Below are 16,425 nucleotides of genomic sequence, written 5' to 3' on the forward strand. Positions count from 1 at the left end.
CGAGGCTCCCCCGTCCCCCACTCTCTCTCACAGTGGGGGGCAGGCTCGTGGAGGGGGGGGTGGGGGAGGGCTCGTGGAGGGGGGGGCAGGGGACGGCTAGCGGAGGGGGGGGGTGGGGGAGGGCTAGCGGAGAAAGGGGGTGGGGGAGGGCTAGCGGAGGGGGGGGGCTAGTGGAGGGGGGGGGTGGGGGAGGGCTAGAGGAGGGGGGCGGGGGAGGGCTAGCGGAGGGGGGGGCGGGGGAGGGCTAGCGGAGGGGGGGGGCGGGGGAGGGCTAGCGGAGGGGGGGGTGGGGGAGGGCTAGAGGAGGGGGGCGGGGGAGGGCTAGCGGAGGGGGGGGGGGAGGGCTAGCGGAGGGGGGGGGCGGGGGAGGGCTAGCGGAGGGGGACCCCCGTGCCAGGAGAAGGCCCCGGGGCCTGCGCTGCGCTAGTGGCTCGCCCATCACGGCGATCCGGCCAATGGTCCCCCGACAGCCCCGTCGCGCCGTCGGCCTAGCGGCGACAGAGAAAGACAACGCGGCTCGGTGAGAGACCGTGGGCGGTAACGTGTGTGCTTGTGTGTGTCTGTGAGTGTGCGTGTGTGTGTGCGTGTGTGCGTGTGAGTGTGTGAGTGTGCACGTGTGTGCGCGTGTGTGTGAGTGTGCGCGTGTGTGTGAGTGTGCGCGTGTGTGTGAGTGTGCGCGTGTGTGTGAGAGTGTGCGCGTGTGTGTGAGAGTGTGTGCGTGTGTGCGTGTGTGTGCGTGTGTGTGCGTGCGTGCGCCCCGCATCGTCCGAGAGACACAGCACCGTGCAGAGTTGAAGCGCGAAGCACATTTAACGGCACGAGTTTCCTAGACCAGCGGTTATTCCCAACCTTGTTTGGCGACTCTGTACGCCCCTTGTTGAATTTCAACCGAGTAACCCCCCTTGCCTGAGCCAACATGGTTCTGAGAAAAAAATGTATGGATAATGAACGGCAATATTTTAAACACTTGTCCATTTTTCTAGGTATCCTCTACCTAGCTAGTAACTTGCAAGCGAATATAAAACATAAATGAACACTGCACGCACGACATCATTTGTTCACGCTGGCTGGCTACTCTTGTAAACCACATTGTTTACGATTAATGACTTTATAAAGGTATTTTATGTCATTCTAGGTTACCATATGGATTTATATTTTATCTCAGTTATTTTATATTCGCAGATTCATGCAACATTATTATTCAGCAATGACTCTCACGTATGATATAATTTATAAATCAGCTCGCGTACACCTTGGGACTTTGCCCATGTAACCCCAGGGGTCCACGTACCCCCGGTTGAGAACCCCTGTCCGAGACCCTCACCACGGCCGTGCGCCTCTGCCCACCCAATTAGGTTCACGCGGCGGGGGTCGAGTGGTGGCGAGGACCCCTCTCTACCGAGACGTGAAAGATTAGGCCAAGTGCTGCTCTAGAGCGGCCTCCCGTGGCGGCCCCTTCCACCAGCCGTGGCGCGAGCGAGCGGTTGCAACCTTCGGAAACCGGTAGCAGATTGCGGAAATGGGGAGTGGTTTTTAAATCCCCTCCCTTGGCGGAACCACGCCGGGCCCGGCCAGTTTCCACGGCCGAGCGAAAGCGCCGCCGCCGGCTTGCGTCCGTCACCTCCGTGCGGCGAACGGCCCGACGAGCGCCGTGTCGGCCGTCGGAGGCGGCGGCGTCCGCGGAGGCCGTGGGAGAGGAGACGATGCGAGCGCCACCGCCGGGAAAGCTCGCTCCTCCTGGCGGCCCTCCCTGGGACCGCCCGACCACGTGGCCACCGTCACGCCGGCAACCTTCAGCCTGCCGCCACCACGCCGCAGAACCGCGCGGCCATCTGCACGCCAGGGTCACGCGGGCAGAGTGATGGGGGGGGGGGGGAGTTGTTTGACCATACTTCACCACGCCGGTTGATGACGCAAGTCGCGTGTAAAGCAGCGGCTCTCTCGGTCGCACCAATCACAATCGCACCTTCGCGGGCCCTGCCCGCCCCCCCTCTCTTGAGCTGGAGCGTCCAGGAGGCCCCAGCCGGGAGGACGATTGTCTCGCGATCCACCGCCGGGAGTCCGAGCGTGGCGGAGGCGCAGACTCCTTCTCTGTCGGTCGCCGGGGGCCTGCTCAGCAGCGGCAGCGGCAGCGTCAGCCCGTCCGCGATGCACTTGCACATCTCGCCGGCGTGCGCCGCCAGCTCGTCCTGCGCGACGGCATGGGCGGTGGCGCACGCAGACGGGAGGGGCACAACGACGACGACGACGAGAGGAACGAGGAGTTTAGTGACCTTGTCCGGTGGAGTCACGGCGCCAATCGACGCCAGTCGTCACCACCGCCGCTGTGCCAGCAACAGAGCGGAGCAACGCGGACTTCCAGAATAACCGCTTCGTCGCTCAAAACCCAAATGCCATTGCACCTCCTCCTGGCTTTGATTTTCCTCCGAAGTTGGTGTGCGTGTGCACGTGCGTGCGTGCGTGCGCATGTGTGTCCCTGCATGCGTGCATGTGTAGGGAGCGGTAGTGTGGCGGTTAGCACGCTGAGCTACCAACCCGGCAACCAGAGTTCAATTATCTGAATCGATCTTGGTCCTCCTCCTCCAGGTCGACTCAGCCTCAAATGAGTACCTGGTGCGGTGTGTAAAATCATCGCCACTGGGGAGACAAAGGCGTTCTGGCATGGTGCTGGTCACCCACCCCCTCGAGTGACATGCCCGCCACCACTCAATACAGCCAATTCGTAAGGTTTGTCGCGTAAACAAAAACTTCCAATGAATTACTGGTTCAGCACACCCGTGTGTTGGAGAGTGAACCCACTACATTTACAATTCGAGCACCGTGACGTTTCGCCCGTAATTACAACAACCAGCCTCATCAGGCGACAGCAAAAATCGTAGAGAAATCCTCCAGTCTGTTAAGCCTATATGCGTGTGTGTGCATGCACGTGCGTACGTGTGCGCGTGTGCATGTGTACCTGTGTATGTCTGCGCATGTGTACGTGTGCGAGCGTGTGTACGTGTGCGAGCGTGTGTACATGTGCGAGCGTGTGTACGTGTGCGAGCGTGTGTGTACGTGTGTGTGCATGTGCGTGTATGTGTACGTGTATGTGTGTGTACGTGTGTGTGCGTGTACGTGTGCGCGTGTACACGTGTGTGTGCGTGTGTACGTGTGTACGCGTGTGCATATACGTGTGTGTACGTGTGTGTGTGCGTGTACGTGTGTGTGCGTGTGTGTGCGTGTGTACGTGTGTGTGCGTGTGTACGTGTGTACGTGTGTGTACGTGTGTGTGCGTGTATGTACGTGTGTGTACGTGTGTGTACGTGTGTGTACGTGTGTACGTGTGTGTGCGTGTACGCGTGTACGTGTATGTACGTGTGTGTACGTGTGTGCGCGTGTACGTGTGTGTGTACGTGTGTGTGCGCGTGTGTGCGTGTACATGTGTGTGTGCGTGCGTCCGCCTGACCTTGCCGTCGCACAGCTCGAGCAGCGGCTGCATGGCCGAGTCGGCCAGCTTGCGCTGGAAGAGTTTCCCGTCAAAGTAGTTCCAGGGCGCGGCGCAGGCGAGCGCAACGGGCCGGCCGCACGCGTCGTTAGCGACCAGCGCCATCTCCACGCCGCACATGAACAGCCTCGCCAACGCCACGCCGCGCGCGCTCACCTGCTGCACCTGCACACCGGCGTCACCCCGTGGGTGTGTGGTGGTGCGTGAGTGGTGTGTGTGTGGTGTTTAAGCGGGGTGTGTGGTGGTGCGTGAGTGGTGTGTGTGTGGTGTTTAAGCGGGGTGTGTGGTGGTGCGTGAGTGGTGTGTGGTGAGCGTGTTCTGCCCGTGTTAGTCGTGTGTGTGTGTTGCGTGAATGCTGTGTGTTAGTGTTGCGTCAGTGTGTGTGTTGTGTGTGTGTTGTGTGTGTGCAACTGTTCGGTCGCCACCTCGAGGTCCCTGAGCTCGGCGAGGCTGCGGTGGTGCAGGGTCACGGCCTGCGCCAGGAACGCATTCAGCTCCGACCTGGACAGCAGCTCCCCCGGGCCGGGCCACTGCAGCATGTACCTGGCCCCCACAACGGGCACCACCCAAAGCACAAAGATCGCCTGTGTAGCCTTGAAAGGTTGTCGGGGCAAGCGCTGTTAGCGAGTAGCAGGCGCGCTGCGAGTGGGTGGCCGGCGCCACCCCCGCCCGGCCGCCTTTGTTTCCCCAGCCGCGAATTTTACACAACAGCACCAGGTACCCGTTTGAGGCCGAGTCAACCTAGGGGAGGCCGAGGACCGCTCTGTGTTGGTGGCCACGAGCGGGAATTGAACACGGGTCTCTGCCGGGTACGAGGCGCCACGCACTAACCACCGCGCCACCGCTCCCCACACACTCACAGGAGACACGTATGTACAAAGCACTCGCGCGGGCTGTGTGCGTCACGTGAAAACCATCGGCATTTCCTGAAGGACTACATTGTGGTCCTCTTGTCTTTGGTCCCCATCGTCGTTCTTCGGGAACTGTTGGTGGTTTTTGCGTGGCGAGATGTTATTTTCCTCGCCTGGTACAGAGGAGATTGTGGGTTCGATCCAAACCCTGACGCTTGCTGCATATTTGGAGTTTGAGTGTTGCTCTCTCTCCCCGTGGTCGTGTGGATTTTTCTCCGGGTCCTCCAGCCTTTCCCTCCACATTTAGCATCAACATGAGTTGAGAGTATTTGGCTGCTGTAAATTTCCGTACGATGATGATAAGCCACTTTGTTGAGCTATAATTTGTGTTCAAAGTGGTTCCGCACCGACGTTTCTGTTGCGATGGGGGGGTGGGGGGGTGGCGTTTATGGATTTGAAAAAATGCATCACAGAGGGCATCGGACTACCCCTCCCCGTAAGATGACTACCCCCACCTTCGTCCCTGACCACCCCCCTTCCCCCCTCCAGCTAAAAGCATATTTGGCTCCACCGACGCGATTCTTTAGTGAAAGAGGCGATAGATGTATAGCCCTCCCCGACACCCGCCGTGCGGGGACACGGACTCGCGGCGAGCTGCCGCACGCACGGAGCACGAGGCAGACGGAGGTGACGTGGGCCTGCAGTGCGGTCAACCAGTAGGACGGCGAGTGGGTGGGTGGGTGGGTGAACGTCAGGGATAGTGAGAGGGGATAAGGGTGTCGTGTTAGTTTTGGGGCTTATTGATAGGGGGATAGGGGTTAGTGATAACGGATAGGGATTTGGGACAGAGTTAGCGGACAGCGAAAGTGAATAGGAGGCTAGAGTTGGAGGATAGTGATGGGGGCGATAGGGGATAGTGATAGGGGTTCGCGTCAGGGTCAAGGGGTGAGTCGTCACGTTGAGGCTCATGCCATTTGATGCTCACTCAATCTCCCCCCCTCCACAACCCCCCCCCCCCCTCCACAGGGGCACTTACCGGAGCACGCAGCACAAGAGGAGGAAGTATTGCGGCACGCTGGCCTGGTTGCGCAGGCCGGGCGTGCCGTCGCAGCGCAGGCAGGCGAGGAAGGCGCCCAGGCGCCCGGCGTCGCCCTCGGGGCCCTGCGTCGCCCACAGCTCGAGGGGCGGCGGGCACCGGCGGCGGGCACCGGCGGCGGGCAGCGCCAGTGGCGGCACCAGGTCCCAGGGGCGCGGGCACCCGTTCGGCCTCCACTCCCTGATGCGCGCCGTGCAGCCTGCGTGCCACCAAGAGCCGCCGTGTGCCACGAAGCGGCGGTGATGTCACCACGACGCTTGTGCCAGGCTATGTGGAGGAGGCTCGTGAAGGACGCTACTGGGCAGTTGGAGGCAGTCGCCCTCCAGCAACAGCAGAGGGCAGAGCAGCGACGCTCCCAACAACGAACCGAGTGCCGGACGGCTAAAACACAGTAAGTTAACACAGTAGGGGGCGGCACAAGTGGTGCATCTACCGGCCATCTCAGTCAACCCATGGCACGTGCTGGATCTATCCCGTGACCTCCTGCCAGCAGGCGTTCGACACTACATGTGGCCTTAAAGTGCACACAGGGCAACCACCACCATCACCCGTGCCTCCACATAGACAACGCACCCCTCCTTCACACACCCATCCCTCCACATAAAAGACAAAAATCTTCATTTGCGTTACATAGTTTAGCGACGGACTAGGACCCATATCTAACAGAGAGGGGATCTTTGCCAATGAACGTCTGGCAGTTCACCAGCATTGGTTCAAGTGAGCCTGGCTCTGCTGATGACACGATGAATGTTGAATCCGGCCAATCGTAGTTTCCTTGTACAGATTGAACCGATCCTGCTGAAATGCTGCTGAACTCCCAGAAGGCCGTGTGGCTGATGAGACGTGTTAAAAAAAGTACTCGGCTCTTGTATGTGGAGGTACAGGTACGAGATGGAGTTGTGCACTGTCCGCTTAGTTATTTTGCTCGGCTATTTCTCCACCTGCATGCTGCCCTGGCTGCCCCGGCTGCCCCGGCTGGCCCGGCTGGCCCGGCTGCCCGCCGTCGTGGTAGTGGAGCAGCACGGCGTACACGTGCTGCCGGGCGGTGCGGTAGAGGCTCGCGGCCGACGGCAGTCCCCCGGGGCCGCCCTCCCCCTCCTCCGTCACCTCTGCCGGCAGCCACACCTCGCCCTGCACGCGGGGGCCCACGCACCAGCCCGCCCGCCCGCCCATGGTGCCGGGGGGGGGGAGAGATTTGGAAGATCACACAGAGATCGTTCATCAAGCGAGTGCGTGTGGGTACGGGCGCCAGCGTTGTTACGACGAGGGGGCGGTCGCCACGCGGGAAGGCACCGCTGTTTCAAAGACATAGGCCAAGGTGGTAGCTTCGCGACGTTGCTGCCGTATAAGTTACGCGATGTTGCGGTGCCATTTTTCATATTTGGCAAAATTTGGACCAAGCAACGGCCCACGGGATCGTTGACATCCACTGTGCAGCAGACGGTGCGTAGTTTACGGATAACGTTCCTGCAGCGATAACCAGGGCGACCTGTTGGATTCGAACCGCGGACATATATTTCCGCTGGGCCGCGTCACCGCCCGTGATGGCCGTACAGACTCTCACCACAGACAAAGATCCCCCGTATAACAGATTGCTGTGACAAGTGCTGTTCGCGAGCATCTACGAAGGCTGGCACGGCACACGAGGGATTGGGTAGCCAGCACCACGCCCGGCCACTTTTGTCTCCCTTGTGGCAATATTCACGCATTGCAACAGGAACGCATTTATGGCCGAGTGGACCTAGGCGAGGCCCAGGACCGGTTCAGATAATAGTCACTGGTGTTGGCCATGAGCGGGAATCGAACTCTGGTCGCCCAGGTTCGTAGCGCAATGCGCTACACTACTATGCACACAAACACGCGCGTACCGTGCTGACGACGTGGAGCAGGAAGGGGTGAATCTCTCCCCGGCGGTGGAGCCACTCCACCTCCTGTACGAGCTCGGCGGGCGCCAGCCGCTCCGCTGGCTGCCCCGACGCCGCCGCCGCCGCCCCGTCACCGGGGGGTGCCCACTCGCCGCTGCGGGCCCCGCCCCCGTCGTTGTGGAACGCGGCCCAGCCGGCGTCATAGTAGCGGAGAGACGCGCACAGCAGGTGCAGCTGCTGTGCGCGCTGAGGGAGGCAGCGGGAGAGAAGACTTGCAGCAAAAGATAAAGATTCCCCCGTGTAGCCTTAACAGACTTTTGGGGCAAGTGCTACTAGCGAGTAGCAGAACCTATGAGGGCCGGTACAGCACACGAGGTGTTTGGCCAGCACCACGAACGACCGCCTTTGTCTCCCCAGTGGCGATGTTGACGCACCGCTCCAGGCACTCATTTGAGGCCGAATCAACAGAGGGGAAGCCCAATACCGGTTCAGATAATCGTCACCGGTGTTGGCCACGAGCGGGAATCAAACTCGCGTCGCTGCGTCTGAAGCGCAGCGCGCTAACCATTGCGCCACAGCTCCCCTGATGAGAAACGGCACTTGCTCACATGCTCAGAGACAATTGTGGCATTATCCACATGTTAACGTGGCGCTAGCGGTTCGACTCTACCAGGCCGCCCTGGTTATCATGATGGCGAGATGTTAACTACCGCGTCTGGTATACAGGAGGCCGTGGGTTCGATCCCGACCTTGATGCCGAAATATTTTGGAATTTTCATGTTCTCCTCATGGTCGTGTGGATTTTTCTCTAGGTTCTCCGGTTTTTCCCTCCACATTAAGAAACATGCATGGAGCATTTGGCTGCTGTAAATTTCCACTTGATAAGCCACTTTGCTGAGCTATCATTTGTGGCCGTATCGATTAAAAAAAAACTGTATAGCTCAGTGAACCTTACCTGGTAAAATAAAAATAGTTTATCACTGCCGTAATAACTGTAAAACCATAATGCGCTGTCTGCTCCACAGTGGCTGATAACGACTCAATTGGGATTACACCAGCCCTTCCTGTGAGACGACACAACGGCCTAACTCACTTCGAACGATGTCACGGGAAATTTTAACATCCACTCAGGGTGAAGCAGACGGCGCGTATTCCACTATCACAGTTTGTACACACACCGCACTCATTGCCAGGGTAGCCCGCCGGGTTCGAACCACAAACGCTGGGAACCTGGCGGACCACTTTGCCGGGTTCCCAAACTTCAGCGCTCGGCCCCAACCACGACTCGCCTCTCGCCACGTGCACTAACCCCTCCACGTCCACCAAACCCCCCCCCCTCCCCTTCAGATCACACGTGGTTTCGTTTAGGGCCCAGGTTCGGTTACCTTGGAGTGGTCCTGAAAGACTCGCTTGGCGATCGCCTGCAGGTCGGACAGATCGGGCAGACTCCTCACAAACGCAGCCACCGCCAGGACGACGTCTCTCAGCAGCGGCTGTAAAGGTTTAGGGAACGATGACCACGAGTGCGTGTGGCGTTCAAAGCGATCGCAATGCAAAGATGGCGGAGTGTTGGCAACGGATCGAGCGCTGGCAGAGAAACAAGGCTGGGTTTGTTCTGTGGAAAAAGGTAGCAGCTCTACGGTGAAGGCTCACAAAGATTCCCCACAAAAAAATTTTTTATTTTTTTTTATTTTACCAGGTAAGGGCCACTGAGCTACATAACTTTTTTTCAGAAGCGACCTCGCCACAAGTGAAAACTCAACAAAGTGGCTCATGATGTGGAAATGTAGAGCAGCCAAACACTCTGAAGGCACGTTTAAAAATTTGGAGGGAAAAACCGGATGACCCGGAGAAAAATCCACACGACCATGAGGAGAACATGCCAACTACAAATATTACAGGCATCGTCAGGATTGATCTGTGTCGTACGCGACGACTACTCTGGCATGTGTTTGAACGGAGTTATTGATGCATAAGTCAGGACCTTTTCATTAGAGAAGGCCGTAGGCACCAGATGCTTGTGAAAAGCAGCCAAGGCTTCTGCTGACAGGATGTGGTTGCCTGTGAACCAAAACAACACAATTAGTCTTTGGTTTCAAAGTTTTTTAGTTTTTCATGATACCCCACATTATTTAGTTTGCTATTGGTGGCGTCACAAGCAGAATCCATTCAGAACTCTCGTACAGCACCAATATTATAATAGGAATAAAGCAAGCGTTGTTTACAATGTAATGTAAACGATCGTATGTTACACATGCAACTTACAGACACGCGTCGTTGCCCACAATTGGCGTGCACGCTGCATATGTCTCATGCGAGCAACCCAGTGAGTGAGCGTAGCTTAGGGGAGTGTAGCCTCGGGGAGCGCGTGTGGCCTAGAGAGCGTGGCCTAGGGGAAGGTAGTCTAGGTGAGTGAGCGTGGCCAAGGGCAGCCGACATGCCCCAGTGCCCTCTTTAGAGGCAGCGCGATGCAATCGTGACGCGAGGTGGGAAAAATGAGGCAAGGCGGCAACCGGTACGGACCGAAAACCACCACTCCCATAAACAAAGATACGGAACGATTAACCACCACTCTCATAGACAAGATACGGACCGAAAACCACCACTCCCATAGACAAAGGTACGGAACGATTAGCCACCACTCCCATAGACAAGAATACGGAACGATAAGCCATCGCTGCCGTAGACGAGGGTACGGACCGATGAGCGAGGCGAAGAGCGGCACGCGCTCCTGCCCGAGGTCCAGGATGGCGCCGAGCGACCGGCGGAACTCGCGCGCCACCGCGGGGCAGCTGCCGGCGTGGGCCAAGCGCAGTGAAGGCGTCGAGAGGAGGCGTGGCGGCCCGAACGCCAGGTAGTCCCCGTGCTGTGCCAGCACGGCGGAGCAGCGGCTCGCGCGGCACTCGCGCGCCACGGCGAGCCGGTGGTCCCTCACGCTCTGAGACACCTTGCGCACGCGTTCACAGGGGGGGCCGCAGTTACAAACGTCGCCGTGTTCATTAAGGGAGCTGTGTCGTGGACCCTCCTCCAGCCGACCCAAGCGAATAGAGGAGAGGGGTGTGTGTGCGGCACAGATTGACATTTTATTCCCGCGACATGATGCTCAAATATCATATTGGTGGGGGGGGGTTGAAGGAGGATGTTTTTCATTTCAGTGGCGACACCAGATAAGCGATGCGAATGCATTACGGACAGCAGCAGGGTGCATAACAAGAACATCAATGAGGATAATTTCAGACAAGCAGGGTATAAACAGTTTTGGGCATGTACATATGTATGTTTAACTTATTCTGAATCATACGTAGCCGACAGTGCTAATCGGAGGTGCATGATGACAAAACGAGACGGGATGTTTTGTCTGGGAAAATTCGGGGTACAGGAATCCCTCGCCAACCGCGGACTTGCCAACCACGGTTTCATGCGGTTTATTATTTGTATACCAATTTATCCACCGCAGCCTGGAAATGTGAGTATCCACTGGTAAACACGGTGCTAGGGAAGTCAAATGACGTACCACAGCATGACGTCATTGCATTGCGCGACGTCATTGTTGCAAATTGTGTGGGGCCGTGGGTCTCCGTGTCACGGCGACACCCTGGAATAAAGAGGCAAGTTGGTTAAGCTATGATGAATCTCACCGTGGCCACGGTTCTCCTAACCCCCGACTTCCCATAGGCGCTGTACCAAACGCTGATTTGCCTACCGCGGCATTGTCCAGGAGCCTAGCCCCCATGCGGTTTGCAAGGAATTGCTGTATTTGTTACGCCCACCTCGCTGTGGCCACAATTTTATGTTTTCCTAAATTCTGCTTCTGCAGTTTCAATTGAATGTTTACGCAAAAAAATCCTGTTTAGCCAGTTACCCGGCTAGTTTTGGGGAGTGGGGGTGGCGGCATGGGGGGTAGAGGGGGGAGATCCCAAAAACCTCTGTATCCCAGACGGACCCAGAGATGCAGACAAAAATATACAAAAAAATGACCATAACCTTTTAAAATAATAAATAAATGTTTTTTGTTTGGGCTGATGTATGCCGCGGAGGGACTTGTTGATTGGGTCCGTGGGGTAGGTAAGTAACGTGGAGTAGGCAAGTAACGTGGGCCCCAACATAAGTATGTGGTTCGATAAAAAAATAAATCCCCAACTTTCGATTTAAAGCTTTCGTGACTGCAGGGATTCATCTTCTTGGTTCTTTCGGTAAAGTCACGTAGAAGGGAAATAATACAATTAAAAACATAAAACATAATAAAATATGATTTATTATGAAAATTGTATTATTTCCCTTCTACATGACTTTACCGAAATAACCAAGAAGATAAATCCTCAACTATCGACCCATATGGCAGATTTACCTCATAACAAAGTTGTGTTTTGGGTTAAATCGCGTAATCATGTGTCGTTAGCCCACCACCACCACCCGACACAGCCAATCAGTAAGGTTCGTCACGTCAACGAAACGTGCCAATCGCTCACTACGTCAGCGCACCGCGCGTGTGTCGGAGAGGAAACCCACTACGACATGTACGCTTGAGTCCCGTGACGTTTTGCTGGTGACGACTACAACAACCAGCAGCTGCATCAGCTCTGACACCGAGTAAAGGTAATTTCATCACCGTGAGCCTATCGAAGAGAGATTATGTAGCCATCATATGCGTTGCAATGGATTATGTTGATGCGAGAACACGCAGTACCTATGATCAGTTTTGTTAGTCAGTTAATCAACAGTGGCATGCGTTTCGTGTTTAGTTTGTTGATCTTCCCTGCACCTCTTAGCACGGTTGGCTTCGTACGGCGCGAAAGAAGTTCTACATACGTGCAATGTTAATGTGAGAATATGCAGTCCATATTACTGGTTGGATTAGTCACAAGTTATTCAACATAGGATAACGCGAATAGGCATGCACCGAAACGGTGTTGTTATGACTTAATCACACGCTTCAAGGCCAGCACTGAGCGATCAGGACTGTTAAAATCATTTGTTTATTTCTCTCAATTGAAATATTAACACATTAGTCCTTGCCAGTTATAATTAGTTTTCCACAAAACATCAACCTTATAAAATCCTAATTTTTTTTTAAAGCTTCGATAACACGTAAACGCGATTTATTTAAAAAAAATTCCCGCGCAAATCACCGTGGTTTGCGAGGGGCCCCGCCCCCTCCGTGCTCACACAAGCCCCGCCCCCTTCGTACCCACACAAGCCCCGACCCCTTCGTACTCACAGAGGCCCCGCCCCCTTCGTACTCACACAAGCCCCGCCCCCTTCGTACTCAGAGGCCCCGCCCCTTCGTGCTCACAGAGGCCCCGCCCCTTCGTACTCTCACAAGCCCCGCCCCTTCGTACTCGCACAAGCCCCGCCCCCTTCGTACTCACACAAGCCCCGCCCCCTTCGTACTCACAGAGGCCCCGCCCCCTTCGTGCTCACAGAGGGCCCACCCCCTTCGTACTCACGGTGGCCCCGCGGAGAGCGGCGGCGAGACGCACCGAGTCCCTGAGGCCCGCGGGCGCCGTCACGAGCCACTGGGCGCGCCCAGCACAAGAGGGGAGGCCCCACTGCTCCTCGCCACTGCCCGGCAGCAGCCCCCACCGCCGTCGGCCCCGCAGCAGGCTCGGTGACCCACACGACTTGCCGCTACCCCCCGTCGAAGACGAAGCGGAGCGGGCAAGTCGCGCACACGGCACCCACGTTCACCTCCAGCTGGCGCCACTGTCCGCCACACAGCCAGTCTTGCTCAGCCTCGCGCTGCTGCAGCTGCCGCCGCTGGTCGTGGTGCAAAAAATAAAGGCGGTCGAGCAGGGAATCCGCCGCGTCCACGCACAGGGTGGACGCGGCGGGGTTCCGCTTCGAGTCCTTGGCCAGGCCGCTGAGGCGAATGTACGGGCATTTCTCTTTGGAGTCGAGGTACCACACGTGGCGGCTCAGCCACTCCATGAGGTCGTAGTAAGCGAGGCTCTCTGCTCGCACTACGATGGCGACGATTCTTCGATAAATTCCGCGGGGCCGCGCCGCGTGGGAAGCGTTGGGGCCTTCACCACGCGGCTTCTGAGGGACCACGCGGGAGAATTTCCCGCCAAAAGTGCACAGCCCCTCCCCGACTCCCGCGTTGTCTCGCGCCGCCCTCTGAAACGGCAGCCCCGCCCATTCCCACGATAGCCACGCCCACTCGACCGGTAGCCCCGCCCATTCCCATTATAGCCCCGCCCACTCGACCGGTAGCCCCGCCTGCAGCAGCGTTGATGCAGAACCTGGCGAACCGGGTTCGATTCCCGCTCACGGCCAACACCGGTGACGATTATCTGAACCGGTCCTGGACCTCCCCCAGGTCGACTCGGCCTCAAATAAATACTTGGCGCGGTGTGTAAACATCGCCACCGGGAGACAAAGGCGGCCGGGCGTGGGGTTGGCCACCCACCCCCTCGTGTGCCGTGCTGGCCTTCATAGGTGCTCGCTAACAGCACTTGCCCCTACAATCTGTTAAGGCTACACGGGGGATCTTTGTCCAACTGTGGGCCGGTTTCGCTCACGGTAGGGACTCATCAAGTAGCCAATGCTCACTACTGCAGAGTCCGCATCTTGTTCGGCTCATGCCAAACAAATGATCAACTCAGCCCGACAAACCTCGATTATAAATGATCAACTCTGTAATGCCGTGACTCCTCCGTGATGAAACTAAACTTATTTTAGCAAGTGAGGTCCACTGAGCTTTCTAGCCCCTTTCAGAAGCGACCTGGCGATCACAAACGATCGCTCGGCGAAGTGGCTTATCACGTGGACATTGTACAGCAGCAGCACTCTCCAAACGCGTGGCGATGTCGATTATAAATGTGGAGGGGGGAACCGGAGGACTCGGAAAAAAATCCACGCAGTGACCACGGGGGGAGAGAGACATGAAATGCCAGCTCCACGTGTACAGCAGGCGTGAGGGTTGAGATCGAACCCACAACCTCCTGCATGCCAGGCGAGGTAGTTAACATCTCCTAGCCACCGTGGCGTCCTTAATAACAAACATCACGCGGGCGCACAAAGCGCTCGGCCTTCGTGCGTTATGCATGGGGTGGGAAAAACACGATTTTTCCAGCGGCAATTCAATTAAACCCGATTTCGGGGAATTACAACCTGGTTTAATGAATACGAAACTCTGATCCAAGGCTTAGGCTGCTTCCTCGTCGGTGCTGCTATCGTACTCGGGGCCGTCGGGCACGGGGTAGTCGTAGAATGCGGCGGGCAGGTTGGTCTTGATGAACACGAGCCTCTCCACAATCGTGGGCGCCAGTGAGTTCCTTCGCTTGGAATGGATGAAGCCCATCGTTTAGAAGTTCCGCTCGGATGCCGCAATTAGAGCCAATTAAACCGGATTTCTCCAAATCTCAGATCGGGTTTAATATAAAAAGACAATTAAACTCGATTGTAGAAAACCCGACTGTGCCACCCTTGGTGTTATGGAAACGGCATGAACCGTTCCCGAAGGACTCTCTTGTCGTAGGTCAGAGTTCACAAGCATTGGAGCAGATTTGACCGACAGTACCAACAGCAGTCATTCAAAGATGGACAGCTGTAGGCTGGTTTCGCCATTACTGTAACTCATCAGTAGAGTGATAACTGCTGGATTTCACGAGGACAGTCTTTATTTTGTATTTCGTGTACACGTACAGTACATTAAAATAACTTGCAGTCCTTCGTCAGTCTACTCATGGATTAGGGTCCCTCCATGGCATGCGAGTTGTGGGGGGGGGGGGTGTATGACCATACTTCACCACGCTGGTCAATGCGGGTTGTGTGACCCAATACTAGTTCAGGCAATGATCACCATCGGACATCTGACGCTAGCCGTGTCCCAGAATCAAACTTGGATGGAACATATTTGATTACCCGGCCGGACATCTGTGAAAAAAAGTTTAATAGCTCGTCGGATTCCCCCTGCAGTCCAAAATAAAGATTGCGATTCTGATTTCTTGTTTTAACATGGATAAACTGTGCTGCGAAATGCCACCAAGGGGTGGCAGTATGGGATAGGAAAGACAATTGCTCGACCTCTGATTAACCACACGTTAACCACACATTAACCACCCATTAACCACACGTTAACCACCCATTAACCACACGTTAACCACACATTAACCACCCATTAACCACACGTTAACCACCCATTAACCACCCATTAACCACCCATTAACCACCCATTAACCACACGTTAACCACCCATTAACCACCCATTAACCACCCATTAACCACCCATTAACCACACGTTAACCACACATTAACCACACGGTAGCTGTCTGCTACCGTACTGCGGCACGCACGACGGGAGGTGGGCACGGTGGGGGCTGGATCGGCCACTGAACAGCACGGAGTGTTTGTTCGTCCCAGCTTGCGAATAGCGAGGCTCTTTCCTCTCCTATAACACCTGGGACCTGGCCACGGCAGATTTTCAAGATAGATCTTTTTTTTGGTTGAAATGTTCTGAGGATTTCCTTCGTATTTTTTTGGATTATCTTATTTTAGTTGCCAGATTTCTCAACCATTGCTCGTCTGCAACTTTGTCCAGAAGGGATGCTCGTAAATACCTTTTGAATGAACACAACCCCCACACTACAATCATCTGTGTAACTTAAAACTCCGTCGTTTGCTCTTTGGGCCACACAACTCCTCGCGCGGCTCCCCGTTGGCCAACAGTCTGAAATCCGCAGCAGCACCCCCCCCCCGCACCACCCCCCCCCGCACCACCCCCCCCCCCCTGCACCCCCCCTGCACCACCCCCACATACCACGAGTTGTAACAGAGCAAGTCCATAATATAAGTATTTTTTGGGGGTTAGATCGTGTAAATATAAATGTGTTGTTAAACCCGCCACCACCCGACGCAGCCAATGAGTAAGGGTTGTCACGTAAGCAGAGCAAGTCTGGTGACAACGCGCAGATTTTTTTTGGTTATTGGCTGGGGCCGGGTGGAGTTGGGGGAGGCGGGGTGGGGTTGCAACTGGGGTGTACGAGACCGGGATGGTGGTCACAACCAAGACAACAACAAAGACAAAGATCCCCCGTATAGCCTTAACAGACTGTTGGAGCAAGTGCTGTTAGCGAGCACCTATGAAGGCCGGCATGGCACACGAGAGGGTGGGTGGCCAGCACCACG

General features: G+C 56.3%; 1 protein-coding gene across 1 annotated transcript; it reads right to left on the reverse strand.

The window, feature by feature from the left end:
- Positions 1 to 336: 336 nt before the first annotated feature.
- LOC144949035 (constitutive coactivator of PPAR-gamma-like protein 1) lies at positions 337 to 11,505 on the reverse strand. Its single transcript, XM_078878827.1, has 12 exons — positions 9,997 to 11,505; positions 9,281 to 9,357; positions 8,682 to 8,789; positions 7,300 to 7,542; positions 6,373 to 6,562; positions 5,372 to 5,630; positions 3,910 to 4,027; positions 3,446 to 3,649; positions 1,967 to 2,189; positions 1,622 to 1,832; positions 850 to 922; positions 337 to 488 (listed from the first exon to the last, which is right to left on the reverse strand). The coding sequence occupies exons 1-12, from the start codon at positions 10,376 to 10,378 to the stop codon at positions 372 to 374; spliced, it is 2,205 nt and encodes a 734-aa protein (XP_078734953.1). The 5' UTR covers positions 10,379 to 11,505; the 3' UTR covers positions 337 to 371.
- Between the last annotated feature and the right edge of the window lie 4,920 nt (positions 11,506 to 16,425).

This window comes from Lampetra fluviatilis, chromosome 52, assembly GCF_964198595.1.
Source record: "Lampetra fluviatilis chromosome 52, kcLamFluv1.1, whole genome shotgun sequence".
Lineage (NCBI taxonomy): Eukaryota > Metazoa > Chordata > Hyperoartia > Petromyzontiformes > Petromyzontidae > Lampetra > Lampetra fluviatilis.